Genomic DNA, 17,559 nt, shown 5'->3' on the forward strand with positions numbered 1-17,559 from the left:
CAGAGGCAGTGGCAACCTCATAGCTGGATCATCAGGCTGCTAATTCAGGAAGGAGAGACTAGGAGAGAGGCTCCGGGAAAATGGACTCTCTCATTGTCGGAGCCTGCAAATGCTAACAAGCCTTGACCTACCAACGAGACTGAAGCCTAATATATGACATCTCCATAGAAACTTATGAACTGCAAATCTCTACCTAAGCTTGCCACAGGGGCAGAGCCTAGGGTACAGAGTCACCGACCAGGAAGAGGGAGAGGGGGAAAAAAAGGAAGAAGATAGCCTCTCAAAATAAAAAAAAAAATCCACAGACTTTATAACTCTTTTCATTTTTTTTTTGTTTCTTTCATCTTCTTGTCTTGATTATTTTCTTTTTCTTCCACCTTGGTCCTTTTATTTTCTGCCCGTCTTATAGTTTCCTCTTCTTGAACTACACTACCCATAGTGTTACATTTCCATTTTCTTTCTTTTCTTCTTCCTTTCTGTCTATGAGGGTTGCACTCTGAAACCCTTAACTCTCTCTCTCTCTCTCTCTTTGTTCTTTTTTCTTCTTTTCTCTTTTCCTCTTTTTTTTCTCCCTCTATATTAGTTTCTTCTTTTCTCCTTTACTTTTCCTCTCATTCAATCCTCAATCACAAACAAATTATTTTATTTGGGAGTCAAATTTTTCTTTGCGGCACTTTGGGTGCTTTTTACTTTGCTTTTTAACTCATTAGCATTCCTAACAACCCCGGCTCTCTATTCTATATAGTTTTTGCTCCACTTAATACAAAAGTAATTTTTAATTTTTTTTTCCTTTTTTCTGTTTCCCTCTTATCCCTCTCATTATATCTCTTAGTCGACCATTACTTATAAGCAAATCATTTTATTCTTGGCCCAATTTTTTTCCTTTTTTGCATTTTGTGGGTCCCTACCTCCTTTTTGCCCCTTTATCACTTCTCCCCAACTCAGGCCTTTCATTATAGGTAGTTTTTGTTCCAGTTAGCAAAATACAATTCACAGTTCATCACAATTTTTTTCTCAAGGAGGAGGGGAGAGAAGAGGAAGAAAAAAAAGGGGAAATAATAAATTTCCTTCTTTTCCACATTTTTTTATTTTTATTTTTTACTTTTTACTCTTTATTAATTCTCATTAGTGTTATCAACCAAACCACCCTCAGAAGCCATTAAGGAAAAGGAAATAAAATATCATGGATACAAAAGACAGTGATATAGCACAGATAGATGAGAAAAATCTATGGAGAAAATATTTAATATATTGGAAACCTTGGAGCTAAATGACAAAGAATAAAATAGAAATCCTAAAAATACTCAGAGATATACAAGAAAACACAGAAAGGCAATTTAGGGAGCTCAGAAAACAACTCAATGAACACAAAGAATATATTACCAAGGAAATTGAAACTATAAAAACAAATCAAACAGAGATGAATAACTCAATTCATGAACTGAAAAACGACATAACAAGCTTAGCTAATAGAACAGGCCAGGTAGAAGGTAGGATTAGTGAAATAGAAGACAAGCAATTTGAGGCATAACAGAGAGAAGAAGAAAGATACTCAAAAACTAAAAAAAATGAAAAAGCCCTACAGGAGTTGTCTGACTCCATCAAAAAGACTAACATAAGAATAACAAGTATATCAGAGGGAGAAGAGAGAGAAAATGGAATGGAGAACATATTCAAACAAATAATAGACAAGGGAAATCAAAAAAGATACAATGAGTTGAGAAAATATTCCTTGTTCTTGGATAGGAAGAATAAATATAATCAAAATGGCCATATTACCCAAAGCAATATACAAATTTAATGCAATTCCCATCAAAATTCCAATGTCATTTTTTAAAGAAATGGAACAAAAAATCATCAGGCTTATATGGAACTATAAAAACCCCAAATAGCCAGAGCTATGAAAAAGAACGAAGCTGGGGGCATTATAAGACCTGACTTCAAACTATATTATAGAGCCACGATAATTAAAACAGCATGGTATTGGCAGAAAAGCAGAAACTCAGTCCAATGGATAGAATAAAATCCCAGAAATAAAACCACACGTATAGGGTCAAATAATTTTTGATAAAGGGGCCACAACACACAATAGAGAAAAGAAAGCCTCTTCAACAAATGGTGCTGGGAAAACTGGAAAGCCACATGCAAAAGAATGAAACTTGACTACAGTTTGTCCTCTTGTACTAAAATTAATTCAAAATGGATCAAAGGCCTAAATATAAGACCTGAAACAATAAAGTACATCGAAGAAGACATAGGTTCTAAACTCATGGACCTTGGTTTTAAAGAGCATTTTTTGAATTTGACTCCAAAGGCAAGAGAAGTGAAGGAAAAGATAAATGAATGGGACTACATCAGACTTACAAGTTTTTGCTCAGCAAGAGAAATGGACAACAAAATAAACAGACAGCCAACTAAGTGGGAAATGATATTTTCAAACAACAGTTCAGATAAGGGCCTAATATCCAAAATATACAAGGAACTCATAAAACTCAACAACAAACAAACAATCCAATAAAAAAAAGGGAAGAGGACATGAACAGACACTTCTCCCAGGAAGAAATACAAATGGCCAACAGATATATGAAAAGATGCTCATCTTCATTAGTTATTAGAGAAATGCAAATCAAAACTACAATGAGGCCCTGGCCTGTTGGCTCAGCAGTAGAGCGTCGGCCTGGTGTGTGGGGGACCTGGGTTCGATTCTCGGTCAGGGCACATAGGAGAAGCACCCATTTGCTTCTCCACCCCCCCTCCTTCCTCTCTGTCTCTCTGTTCCCCTCCCGCAGCCAAGGCTCCATTGGAGCAAAGATGGCCCGGGCACTGGGGATGGCTCCTTGGCCTCTGCCCCAGGCGCTAGAGTGGCTCTGGTTGCGGCAGAGCGACAACCTGGATGGCAGAGCATTGCCCCCTGGTGGGCAGAGCGTCACCCCTGGTGGGCGTGCCGGGTGGATCCCGGTCGGGCGCATGCGGGAGTCTGTCTGACTGTCTCTCCCCATTTCCAGCTTCAGAAAAATACAAAAAAACAAAAACAAACAAACAAAAAAACTACAATGAGATACCACCTCATACCTGTTAGATTAGCTATTATCAACAAGACAGGTTATAGCAAATGTTGAAGAGGTTGTGGAGAAAAAAGAACCCTCATTCACTGTTGGTGGGAATGTAAAGTAGTACAACCATTATGGAAGAAAGTATGGTGGTTCCTCAAATAACTGAAAATAGAACTATCTTATGACCCAGCAATCCTTCTACTGGGTATATACCCCCAAAACTTAGAAACATTGATATGTAAAGACACATGCAGCCCCATGTTCATTGCAGCACTGCTCACAGTGGCCAAGACATGGAAACAACCTAAAAGCCCTTTGATAGATGACTGGATAAAGAAGATGTGGCACGTATACACTATGGAATACTACTCAGCCATAAGATATGATGACATCAGATTATTTACAACAAAATGGTTGGATCTTGATAACATTATATGGAGTGAATTAAGTAAATCAGAAAAAAACCTGCATGATTCCATATATAGGTGGGACATAAAAATGAGACTAAAAGACGTGGACATGAGTGTGGTGGTTGGGGGGGGGGAGGGCGAGAGACAAGGGGAAGGGGAGGGGCACAAAGAAAACTAGATAGAAGGTGATGGAGGACAATCTGACTTTGGGTGAAGGGTATGCAACATAATTGAATGACAAAATAACCTGGATATGTTTTCTTTGAACCTATGTACCCTGATTTATGGATATCACCTCATTAAAATTAATAAAAATTTAAAAAAAAAGAATGAGTCTTTGATGGATATAAGAGAGAATCAGTCATTTTTAAAAAATAAAACATCATTCAGACTTAAATATAAATTTAAAAAAATAAAAAGTAAACTTCTAAAGCCTTCAGTCACTACAGAAATTCAAACCACTTATAAAGAGTTGACTCTTCCTTTCCTAAATTTCTAGGATAACACAGGAACATATTCATTTTTCAAGATGTGAGGATTTTGTCAATACTAAGTATTTATTTAGAATAAATGGGACAAATGTACATTTGACATTATTTGGGCAAAAGGGACAGGAGTTAGAATTTATGACTATTCCTACATTTTAGCTTCATTTACATAATTTAATATTTTTGAAAAATAAATGTCAGCTATCACTTATTTGTCTTACTATAACTGCATATGGCATCAAAGGTGAAAAAATATTCAAACAATAGATAAAGCATATCTGAAGAAATGCAGCTAGGCAAGAACTAATCATAGATATCTGAAAACCGGAACCAGGAGCTTAGAGCTAAAGGGAACCATGTGAGTAAATGTCAAGTGAGGATGTGCTTTCATCTGATATTTCCTCAGTTGTGACTAATCAAGCCTAGCTGTGATGTGAACTAGGGACGCAGGGCACGCTCTCTAGGTGTCAGTCTCTGGCTACAGAGCAGAAAGAGAATGTCAAGCTGCTGAGTTTTTTTTGACATAATGCTAACAGATTTGTATGTTGTCTGTTTTCATACTGACTACATCTTCAATCTTCATCTCAAAAGGGAGTACAGGTAGCTCCGCCTTATAAAAAAGACCATGACCCTAAACATATTTCAGGAAACACAGTGAGCATTTGGGATGTCTAATGTATTCTATGTAATAAAGTAATTTGTGTAGATGGAACTGATAGACTAATGCCACTACTATATCCTTTCATTAATACTTAGTCAAAAGAAGTATATTTATATTCTAATTGTTATTTCCATAACCCATTTTATGAAGTTAATACTGACATGTTTGAGGATAATTTGCTTACTTTTAGCAATAGAGCAACATTTTTTTTTTTTTTTTTGGTATTTTTCTGAAGCTGGAAACGGGCAGAGACAGTCAGACAGACTCCCGCATGCACCCGACCGGGATCCACCCGGCACACCCACCAGGGGGCGATGCTCTGCTCCTCCGGGGCGTCGCTCTGCCACGACCAGAGCCACTCTAGCGCCTGGGGCAGAGGCCAAGGTGCCATCCCCAGCGTCCGGGCCATCTTTGCTCCAATGGAGCCTCGCTGTGGGAGGGGAAGAGAGAGACAGAGGAAGTAGAGCAACATTTTTTTTAAAGAGTGGAATTTGGAGACCTTGAAAAAAGATGACAAGGCTTTCTGAATTTGCAAGAAATAAATTAGATGTAGAATAAGCAACACTTCTTATAATATCCATTGTTGAAATCATTTGTTTATATGTACTTAAACATCAGCTGTGTAATAAAATTTCTGACTATATCAAAGATCACACATGTGATATGCAAAACTTTCTACGATGATTTATATGAAAATTTCCTAATGTATTGTTTTCTTTGATGTACCTAGCATTCTGTGGCTTTACTTTGGTTTATAATTGGCTTCCCAAAGTAATAGATACCTTGATTTTTAAGTGTTACTGCTGTTTCTGGGAAAAAATATACACATTTTTTTCCTGATAAAGTTTTGTAATGTTGTAAGGTATCAAAAAGCTGAAAATTGATATTGATATTCTGGGAGGAAAGGTCAGGATTTCCTGTCAGGCTTTTCTGTCCCGTTTCTCCTTCAGGGATGGGAGGGAGAAGAATGTAGAAGTTTCTGGTTTGCAAGAACAATGGATCATTTAGTTTAAATCTAAAATAAAGGTTAACCAAAAACTTCTTCTCTTTCAATGGGAGGCATAATTTACATACCACCTTGCATTGACTGTAATTTCTCCCCCTCCCTGGAATCTTGAGAGTAAAATACCTCTAGGCTAGTGAGGGAAGATGAACCCTGAAAGATTTGTACACATCTTTGATTGTGTTACCTTGAAAGTCTTAATGTTTCTGTGTATCCCCTAAACAAATTTTGTCAGCCTGTGCCATGACGTCATGCTCTCCACCACCCCTGTGTGATCAAGGGTATATAAACAGCCCCTGAACTATTTTGGGGGCTCACACACAATTTGGGTCTGTTGTCCTCTGTCAGCCATATGTGGCGGGCATATTTAATAAATCTCCTCCTTTAATTAAACTCTTCAAAACTTATCTGAACTGGGTGTCTCTACGTGAATTCCATGAAGTGAGGTACAGTGCCTTTCAGAATCTGGGGTGCAGTACTTTATAACAGTTATTGAAAAATAAAACAACTATTAGCTTCTGTTGTATTTTCAGGAGCAGTTGCATTAAGTACTAAGTGGAACTAAGTTTATTAAATTGCAAAACCTACACAGATACACAGATACACAGACTTTTTGGTAATTTAAACTACAAACTTAGACTCATCTTTGCTCCCTATGGCCAAAACATCATCAAATGCCCCTCCTAAATAGATATTTATCCAAACTTTAATCCCTTCATCTCCATCCTTATCACTATGACAAGCTGCCAATTCTTCTGCTAACTACTGCTATGGCTTCCTAATGGATCTCCCAAATCCATTCTCCTTGAATATATTTATTACACACCATATCCATAGTGACATTTTCAAATATGCCAATTTTATTATATTGTCCTCCTAGAAAATCTTCACATGAGGAACAACTTTTATATGGACTAAAAAAGACCTGCAAATCTTGCTTACCCTTCCATCTCGATCCTTACATTGTAACTTATTTCCCCTTTCTCCTGGCACCAGCCACACTTTATCTATCTCCCGTCTGCCATGCAGTCACATACTGAAGCTTCTGCGTGTAAGCTTTGATTTATTATTTTTCAAATCTCAGCTAAGTCATCACCTCTAGAAGTCCAATGCTGCTATTACATGAAGTCATGTCACATCTATCTGTAAGTCCAGTCAACGTTGCTATTTTACATTTATTTATTAAACATTTGAATAATATCTCTCCTCAATTAGGCTTTAAGCTCCTTGACAGCAGGGACTCTGTAGTTATGTCCAACAGTGTATCCTGAATATTTGTTTTATAATTTACACAATAAATACTGATGGCTTGACTATTGATTAATGATATCACACAAAACATTCAGCAACCCTGGAACAATGCTTAGTTTTATTGACTTGATCACTTAGAAACAGGAAACTTAATATTACCACTATCAACATAATAGAAACTAGAAGATGCTTACCACAGTCATCCTCATCAGTGTGGTCACCACAGTCATCCAGCAGATCACAGAGCTGAAGTCTGTGTATGCAAGCCTTGGTGTGTCCACACCAGAAACGGTCTGGTCCTTCACAGCTCTCAGCAGGGAGTGGAAGGGTACAATTTTCAAAACTGATGTCATCAATAGCTGAGACCCCATCATAAATGCCAAGGCTGACTTTTTCTAGTGACAAATGGAAGGGCTGCGTAAGGCGCCCAAGCTGAACAGTGGCCTGTGACCACTGGTGGCCCTGGTTATATAACACTCTCCAGAGTACTGTGGAGTCTTTGGAGTTTTCCACATGCAGCTGGAGGACAGCGGCTCCTACTGACAGGCCATAGTTATAAAACCTGAAGAAGCATAAACAAGAGAAATGGAAATGATTCATGGAACAGACTACACAGTTAAATTTTAGACTCTCAGTCTACAATTAATAATTAGTTAGCATAATGGATGCCTTTATTCCTTACAGTAATCCTGGCTGCGCATTTGCAAAGCTTATCTGTTAATGTGCATACTCTGACTCTCAGGACCTCAGGCACCTTTCTCAAGGAGTTCAGTCCAGAGCAGAAGAAGCAGTGCTAATTAAATTACAACCCATTGTTGGAGGGAAAGAGTCCCTTTCATTTTTTGAAAGAACACAACAAACACTGATAATGAGCACTTAAGTAAAATGCTAATTTTGTGGATCTAAAGCAGTATTATTTTAAAGCAAAACCTGAGGCAACTCATAAGGTCTACTACCTGCAGGAGTAAGCCTGCAACGTGGGGCTGCTAGGGTAATTGACCATTGTTTTTGATATTTACCAGAAAGAAAACGTGCATCCTGTTCCCGTCTGGCTGAAAGTTGGGCTCTGGAGTTTAGCAACTTGTGACAAGCTGCTGCTTTCCTTGAGAATGAACAGAAAATGCCCTATTGGTATGCAAAAACAAATCATAAATTAACCTATTGGATTATACAGTGAGACATCTCTCTTTTAACCCTACACTAAATAAGTTCCATGTCCATCTAAAATTAGGATCATACAACAATTAAAAGTCAATAAAAGTGATTGTTAGTCAATTTTGCTCTTATAAATATTAAACTATAACCTATATGAAAGTCTAAATGATGCCTAGAAGCAACTGGTAATTTTAGTTAATTCAGGCAAAAATATATCTGTACTCCATTCTTATGCAGACAACAAAAGTATAATCGATAACGTACAACCTCCCTATTTGTTGTGGCAATATGAAATGTTATCTGCTTCTCTCTCTCCTCTCAGACCTGACCAAAGGGAAACTGAGGTAGTTACCAAAGCCTCTGCTTACTTCTTACCTTGAGCAGTATTGTGAGTGTGATCATGGGGTGGGGCCTGCTGCTCAATACTGGCGGAAAGGCTACTTCTGGAGCTCCATGTCCAGTCAAAATGGTCACCACTGATGGCTTCAAACCAACCACAGCTATTTGCTTCAAAGTCACATTTGGAGGCTGAAGAACAAAAATGTGAATTTTAGAATTGACTGCTCATGTGACTTTTTGGTGGCTCTTCAAAGTGTTCACACACTTTACAAAAGGTAGAATACAATGAAAATCACCTTGTTAGGCTCATCTAAGTACATCAAGGAATACACTCAAAGAAAAAAAGGGGTTTATTCTGATCTGAAAAAACCTGGAGTTGTGCTAATCAAACTGAATGTTGATAATGCAGATTTATCAATTTTAAAAATTCAATCTTTTCAAGTATTCTAAGAAGCGGCATTATTCAGCCACGTTGCTTACTTCCCATTTTTATAGAACTTTAATATTACCTATAGCCTTGTATTTATTGCTTAATTGTACAAGGAAGAATAATTTGACCTAGTTTTCAGGTAAATATACAGAAAAATCAATTAACTTCCAGGAGGAAGAGAAGAGGAAGAAAAGAAAAGAAAGTTATAATAATAGCAGTATATTAATATAGCTAATGTTCAGTGAATACCCTATGTAATAAATTCTGTACTACTGCATGCTTTATCTAGACCTAACTTTTGTAACAGCCATTATGAGGAAGCTATTATTATTATTATTATCATTATTATTTTATAGGGAAGGTTTGGTGAAGTTATTAACAAAGTCATATAGTTAGGAAGTTGTAGAGAGGGTTTGGAATCCAAATATTCTGACTCTTAGTCAAATATTCTATCTGAAACTATTGACAATAACTGTTAAATATCATTAGATTATAAAAAGAATAAACCAAAAAAAGCACAATCTAAATTTGCTTAGTGTGGATGTTCAGCTATTAACTCTATATCCCAACACAGTGAGGTTCACTCACACTGATGAATATTACCTTGAAATTCTTGTTCATTGGCTATTTTTATCCTTGGATATAGAGTTCCTTTGTAAAAGAACTCAAGAAGTAAGAGTAAATTTATAGAATAAAAGAATAAAATAAATCACTCAATGAGATTATAAAATATAAAACTGTAAAGGTATTTTAACTTAATTGTAAAGCATTTTCAATTTTGAATATGTTACTTCTATTTAAGGAAAAATATGAAGAAACAGTAATATAAAAATAATTTAATTTTTAATAGTTTTTATATATAAATATCTGATTTCTAAAATGTATTTGTTTTAAATCAAGTTTCCTGGCTGGAAATATGGAGAGCATAGTATTTCAAATTTTATCAAAGGTCAATGGGGGCCTGACCAGGTGGTGGCGCAATGGATAGAGTGTCAGACTGGGATGCGGAGGACCCAGGTTCGAGACCCAGAGGTTGCCAGCTTGAGCCCAGGTTTATCTGGTTTGAGCAAAGCTCACCAGCTTGGACCCAAGGTCACTGGCTTGAGCAAGGGGTTACTCGGTCTGCTGAAGACCTGCGGTCAGAGCACATATGAGAAAGCAATCAATGAACAACTAAGGTGTCGCAGTGAAAAACTAATTTCCATTCCTGTCTGTCTGTCCCTATCTACCCCTTCTCTGACTCTCTCCCTGTAAACAAACAAACAAACAAAAAAAGTCAATGGGAAGGGACCACTCAGTAAAGTATATAATTGTTTAATCAATGTGGTGTACACCTGAAACCAATAAAAAATGATATGGAATATAAATTGTATTTGAAAAATAAAGTCAATGAAAATGTATGAATATATTTTAAAATAAATACTTTAAAAACGTTGTGTCAACTTTAATAAGGGATAATGATATATTAGTAAACATATAGAAAAAATAGAAATTGGCCAAATGAAGTACTGCTATATTTAGAATACAAATTTCTCAAATCGAGAACTCCATGGTGAAGCAAATTAAATGGCACTTGAAGGGAAAAAGAATGATAAATATAACTAGTTGGGAATAAATGTTAAGAATATTTAAGATTGCATTTTAAAGGCCATCTCTATTTGTAAATACATAATATGCCAATAACCCATAAATGAACATAAATTGCTCCGGTTTCAAAGTATGTTGAAGCCTTTTCCATCACTGAGGAAGCAAATACTTTTGTTTCCTATTTCAGACAATTTTGAAAATAGGATCTAGGAGTTCTTGTTATGAAAACATAAAAAGAAAACAGAATATTGCTACTGTATAAAATTTATCCCCCATAGTTACTTGGAAAGGCAACCTTATCTTATTCAGGGAGATAGTGCTGTGGAAAAGAAAGAATATCAATATGGTAGTAAAAGAAACTACAGCAGCAATTTTATAGTTCTCTTCCATAAGGCCCTTCAAAGATTGTAATTTTAACAGATGACTATACTGTTAAATTTCTAATAGGCTATAGTATACTTTGTTCCTATATAATTAGATTTCTATACACATTTAAAAATTCACCTCAAGTGATTACATCTTTATTATATGCGGTTTAAGTGTCTGTTTGTCGCCAATAGCTTACTGGTTGCTTGCGTAACTGTACTAGCCAATGGGGTGAAGTTGCCACAGCTGAACACAAATTGAGCGGGTCAGAGGGAAGGTGAACATTTGTTTGCATTGGCAATCATCTGCTTTTGAAACAATTTAAGGCTGAACGCAAATTGAGCATGTCGGGGGAAGGTGAACATTTGTTTGCATTGGCAATCATCTGTTTTACATAAAAATTACGTCTTAACATAATTTCTTTTAAGAATGCCTCCTAGAAAATACAGCACTGAAGAGAGAAAAGGAGCTAAAGCTGCACAAAAACGGCTTTCTCGACAAAAAGAAACCACTGAGCAGAGAAAGACAAGGCTTGCTTCAGTCGCAGAGCAAATGCGTCTTTCTCAGCAAAATGAGACTGATGAGCATAGAGAAACAAGGCTTGCCTCAGATGCAAGACAAAAAAAGCCTGTCTCAACAAAGTGAGTCCCTTGAACAAAGGCAGGAGAGAAATGCAAAAAAAATGACAGAGTAATGTTGACCGAAAAGCAAAAAGGATTAAAACAGTTTCAAACGGAGAAACTTTTATTTTTGAGCATTCCTCTGGTGACATGAATATTAAATGTAAACCCTGTCAGTCCTTAAACTTCAAGTTAGAAACTAATCAATTTGACCGTGGATACAACTGACAGGTTGTTAAAAGAAATCATGAAAAATGATTATCCATTTGAAGGAAAAGTTTTACTTCTTGGAGGTGACTTTAGACAATGTCTATCAGTATTGCCTTATGCTCCACAAGCCGCAATAATACAAAATAGCATAAAATTTGCAAAATGATGGGATTTATTTAAGAAACTCCCACTGACAATGAACATGAGGTCAAATGACCCCAAATATAGTGGGTGGCTTTTAAAACTTGGAAATGGAACTCTTTCTGATGATAATGGATTGAGTGAAGACATTGTCGAGATTCCTTTGTCAATGATATGCAAAGATAGTTTAGTGGATTGGGTTTTTGGTAATAAAATCCAGCCTGGAAACATCAGTGAAATTAGTGAAAGGGCAATATTGTCCTAAAAATTCTGATGTAGACAAACTAAATGATGATGTCTTAAATATCATAGAAGGGAATGACACGACATATTTAAGTGTTGATTCCGTTATAGCTGATAATAAAGCGAATGTCAACAACTTTCCAACGGAATTTTTAAATAGTCCGTCACCTTCTGGCATGCCACCTCACAAATTGAGGTTAAAGATTGGAGCAATTATTATGCTGTTAAGAAATCTTAACACCAGAAGGGTTCTTTGCAATGGTACAAGACTTGAGGTTCTCCAATTGAAAAATAATGTCATAATAGCTAAGTCTTTGACTGGCTCCTCTAAAGGTGAAATACATGTCATTCCAAGAATTGATTTGGCTCCATCTCAAACAGGGTTGCTGTTTTAATTGAGACATAGACAATTTCCTGTAAAAGTTGCCTTTGCTATGACCATCAATAAGTCTCAGGGCCAAACGCTTAAGCGTGTTGGCATTTTTTTTACCTGAGCCTGCATTTAGACACGGTCAACTTTATGTTGCCTGTTCAAGAGTTCGTGAAAAAACGGACGTAAAATTAAAAATAATTGATGGTCCTCTGCAAGGCGAGCTTAAAAACGATGGAAAGATCTACACAAGAAATGTTGTGTACAAAGAGATCTTTGACATGTGAATTAACATTTTATTATTTAAATCACCTTTATTTATTGAGCTAGCGGTGGCTCTTAAGAAATGTACTGCCAGAGGTTTCCTTCATTGCACTCTACTTTAAGCAATTAAGCAAGTAGAAGGGGGAAACCCCATGGGGCACTAAGCAAAGGGGCATCCTTGCCGCCTGCCCTGGGTAATTCAGTTTGAATTAGCAGACACCTTTGCACAAATCATTTTAATTACAATTTATAATATCTAGAACAGCGGTCATTTCGTATGACTGCCGGGCTTACTAGTATATAATAATCAGATGACATTAACCTCTGGTTAGCTGTTAACCAGACAGACCTCATTAGAATGGTTTCTGAAAATTAAGTATATCTTTTTCTGACAGAAATACAATATTCTAGGTGTGTTTTAATAATTGAGATTTAAGGATTTTTTACTGTTTGGGGAGCATGATTATCAACTGTCTCAATTATCATCATCACCAGAATCATCTCAATTTGCAATAACAATCACAGTTACCATTTACTCAGGGATTGTTGCGTACTAGCTTTGGGCTAGGGGCTATTATATTCATAACAGGACACTGACAGAATTTATAAAAGTCATTCATGTCAACTTTATAGCTATGGGTAGAAAAATGAGTGACTCAATAGCAGTTAGCTATTGAGCTCAATTACTTATGTAGATATAATTCATTAGTTACCCTTGGGGAAAAGATGTTAGGGAGTATTTGGTGCAAAACAACTAGATCTACCATCCTGAACTATCAGTGTCCTTTTTAGATCTTTCCACATAAGCAAAAGACTAATGCATGTAGGAGCCAAGGAAGCTTGTGAAGGAAAAAAAGAAAATTCAGAATCAGACCCTGTCTCATTTTATATTCACTGTCTTAGAATTCTTCTAATGGTTTCAGTGACATCTACAGAGGTTTGTTTGTAAGGCATAAACACAAAGTACATAAAAGAGAAGTCAAAACTGATCATTTGGACCTTCCAAAAAGACTTAAAAATTTGCAGAAAGATGCTTAACATTTATCCAAAGGCATTGAAAACTCATGTCCACATAAAAAGTTGTGCATGAATGTTTATAACAGCTTTATTCACAAACCATCAAAACTTGGGAGCAACCAAGATGTCTTTCAGTAAATGAATGGATAAATAAACATTGTGGCACATTCACACAATGGGATATTATTCAGTGCTAAAAAGAAATAGGCTATCAAGCTATGAAAAGCCACAGAAGAAATGTAAATGTATATGATTAAGTGAAAGGAGCCATTATGAAAAGGCTACATACTGTATGACTGCAATTATGACATTCTGGAAAAGGCAAAACTACAGAGACAATGAAAAGGTCTGTGCTTGTCAGCAGTTGTGCAAGGGGGAGGATGAATAGGTGAAGCACACCGGGTTTCCATGACAATAAAACTACTTTGTATGGTGCCATAATGACGGACATGTGTCTTTATACTTTTGAACAAACCTATAAAAGGTACACCACCAAGAGTGAACCCTAATATAAATTATGAACCTTAGGTAATTATGAGGTATCAGTGTAGGTTTATAAATTATAATACATGTCCCACTTTGTGGGGGATGTTGATAATTGGGAGGCTATGTATGTGTGGGGATTGGGAGTACATGGGAAAAGTCTTTACGTTTCCCTCAACTTTTCTCTGAAACTAAAACTGCCCTTAAAGCATCTTAATAGTTAAGGAATAGAAGTATTATATTTAAAAAAAAGAAATCAAAAACAAAATTTATAGGTAAAAATATGTCTCCAGACATCATATGCTTGAACTTCAAATTTTCTCCTGGCTTTCGCCACAAAGGCTAACGATGCTCAGGTTAGGGAAAGAAAGAGAAATGGTTAAATAAGCAAGTAGGAATGGCAAAGAGTTAGAAACCTAGAGCACAGCTGAGGTCCACCACTGTAGTTCACAGAGAGATCTGAACCAGCAAACATAAATTTAGTGTAGAATACATCCATTCAGTATATGTATGTCATCTTATTTGATGGTCATAAAATACGGAGAATATGATTGTCCCATTGTAGAGATGAAAAATATAAGGTTAAAAGAAGAGCAACATATAATTTCTCAGTGCTCATAATTACTGGCACAATTCTAGATCTGATGTCAAAGCTGGTGCTTGCCTGACCAGGTGGTGGCGCAGTGGATAGAGCTTCGGACTGGATGCAGAGGATCCAGGTTTGAGACCCCGAGGTTGCCAGCATGAGTGTGTGCTCATCTGTTTTGAGCAAAGCTCACCAGTGTGGACCCAAGGTCGCTGGCTCGAGCAAGGGGTTACTCGGTCTGCTGCAGCCCCATGGTCAAGGCACATATGAGAAAGCAATCAATGAACAACTAAGGTGTCGCAACAAAAAACTGATGATTGATGCTTCTCATCTTTCTCCGTTTCTGTCTGTCTGTTCCTATCTATCCCTCTCTCTGACTCTCTCCTGTCTCTGTAAAAAAAAAACAAAAAAAAAACTAGTGCTTTCAAAAAATTATTTTACTCCTAGTAATTAAAAAATATATATATAATAATGATAGTTAAACACTTTTGAACAGATGTTATATGCCAGGTACTGTGCTATATTTTTTAATTCAATATCATATATAACCTAAACATGTGTGATTATAGAATATACTCTAGAAGTAGATTTTAAACTATATAATAACTATAAATCCACTAGATTGACTCTTTTCTCTTTTAAACTTTTATTTATTTATTTTTACTCCAGATTTCTTGACCCTCCTGTTGCACAGAGGACAAAAGTCAATGGAGAATTCTAGTATGCTGGCTTAAGTTTGGTGAGGTTGTATTTTAATTGATTAAGCAGAGGTTACTACAAGCTTCAAGTGCATTAATACTATATATCCCATTTTAGAACCTGTTTTCTCCTGGGGTTCTCTCTTGGAGTTTCAGCATTTTTCACTCATTCAAATGGTTTAATGTTTTTAAACTCTAGATTTCATCAATAGTTAACTTTCATCATTTATTTAAACGTAATATTTAATAGTAATGGAGTATTTGCAAAAGTATTATGCAATTAAATGATGTCTATATTAGTGAATATAAATAAAGAAAACTTTTAAAGGAATATTAGTGCATAAATACCAATATTTTACCTGCAAAATAATTATATTTAAAATAAGAATGATTAGTTACATTATTCTCCATATAGTTTTTTTTGTTGTTTTTTTTTTGTATTTTTCTGAAGTTGGAAATGGGGAGGCAGTCAGACAGACTCCCGCATGCGCCTGACCGGGATCCACTCGGCATGCCCACCAGGGGGCGATGCTCTGCCCCTCTGGGTCGTCAATCTGCCACAATCAGAGCCATTCTAGCAACTGAGGCAGAGGCCACAGAGCCATCCTCAGCGCCCGGGCAAACTTTTGCTCCAATGGAGCCTTGGCTGCGGGAGGGGAAGAGAGAGACAGAGAGGAAGAAGAGGGGGAGGAGTAGAGAAGCAGATGGGCACTTCTCCTGTGCGCCTTGGCCAGGAATCGAACCTGGGACTCCTTCACGCCAGGCCGATGCTCTACCACTGAGCCAACTGGCCAGGGCCTAGTCTCCATCTAGTTTTAAGAGTCTCTTGTGATCTGACCAATGAAGACACTTCTGTGAAACCATTCCTTCAAGGATATTTAAACAGCAAAGAGTCATGAAAATAGAGAGTGACTTCATCTACCACCAAGAGCAATGTATTATTCCATATAATATAATAAAAATAATGCCTTCTTCTAAAGCAAGGACACAGGAGTTTTCTTTAAAACTCATTATAAAAGGTCTGTGGTCCATAAGCTCAGGTTATTTTAGCTCTTATGCAAACTCACTATTTCTGTACAGAAACCTGGGACCCTTTATGTTACCCCTGGAGCTTAGAGGGTAAGAGGAACAAAGACAAACATGACGCTTATGCTGTTTGCTATACCACTGGTAATACAGTCCTTTGTCTCTGATCCAGGAGTCTCACCTCTTCTGCTGCATCGATACATTTATGGGAAACTAACTTGTTTGCTTATAAATAAAGTTTAAGAACCATCACAGCACTGACATACACACTTCATTAAATATTATATGTATAGTGCCCACCACTAAGGAGATTAAATCCAGTGTGGGAAATTTGTAAGCAAATAGGTATTTATGGTAGAGTCATGATGACTATGTACTCATTCATTTTTTTTATTCATTCATTTGGCAAATATTTATTGAGCATATGGTTGGCACATGTAGGGGGTCTGAGAATATAACAATAAAGTAAAAAGGGGAAAATAAAATAGAAAAATTATCTCTGTCTTCATGGAGTTTAATTAATAGAAGGGAGAAAGGTAGAAACATTAGGGAAGATAGTGGAAAAGTAAGATAAATAAATATGATATAGTCTACTAGTCACAGTAGGGCTAAAAAGAAAAATAAAATAAAGAAAGAAATAGAGTGTTATAGAGAAGGGTTAAATTTTATAGATGGTGATCAATAGTCACTTCCTAGAAAAGTTGGCAACTAGATAAACTCTTGAAGGATAGGTTAGAAAGCCAAGAATGTGGTTATGTAGACAAGGAATACTCAACACAAAGGGAATAGCAAGGGCAAGAACCTTGAGGCAAGAGCATGCCTCTCATGGTCCAGAAATATCAGACACCAGGATATTTCCAGAATGGTGAGTAAAGGAGAGTAGTAATAGGTGAAATTAGAAAAGTCACTTTAAATTTTGGTACTCAATTTTGAGTGTAATTGGAAACAGTTGGGATGTTTCAAACAATGGAATGACAAGCTCTTACTTAATATGATCACTGTGGCTATTACATTGAGAAAAGGCAGATTTAGAGTTGGACGCACAAGAAAAGATGCAGGAGAATATTGCAAAATCAGAACAAAAATGATAGTGATCTTAGCCAAGGTAGCAAAGAAATTAAGGATGACGCATTCTGGATGCATGCTTAAGATAGACAT

The 17,559-nt window shown here is 36.6% G+C and overlaps 1 protein-coding gene across 6 annotated transcripts in view; it reads right to left on the minus strand.

Annotated features, from left to right (window-relative positions):
• MALRD1 (MAM and LDL receptor class A domain containing 1) overlaps positions 1–17,559 on the minus strand; it is a 794,026-nt gene that overhangs the window by 597,908 nt on the left and 178,559 nt on the right. For 5 of the 6 annotated variants that reach the window (XM_066232772.1, XM_066232769.1, XM_066232771.1 and 2 more), the window contains exons 16-18: positions 8,397–8,549; positions 7,886–7,991; positions 7,061–7,428 (exon numbers count right to left, since the gene is read on the minus strand). The exons of the other annotated variant lie outside the window; for it this stretch is intronic. In XM_066232772.1, the coding sequence (XP_066088869.1) occupies positions 7,061–7,428; positions 7,886–7,991; positions 8,397–8,549 (627 nt within the window). The remainder of the gene's footprint in view (positions 1–7,060; positions 7,429–7,885; positions 7,992–8,396; positions 8,550–17,559) is intronic. 6 annotated transcript variants of the gene reach the window in all.

Source organism: Saccopteryx bilineata, chromosome 5 (genome assembly GCF_036850765.1).
Source record: "Saccopteryx bilineata isolate mSacBil1 chromosome 5, mSacBil1_pri_phased_curated, whole genome shotgun sequence".
NCBI classification, from domain to species: Eukaryota; Metazoa; Chordata; class Mammalia; order Chiroptera; family Emballonuridae; genus Saccopteryx; species Saccopteryx bilineata.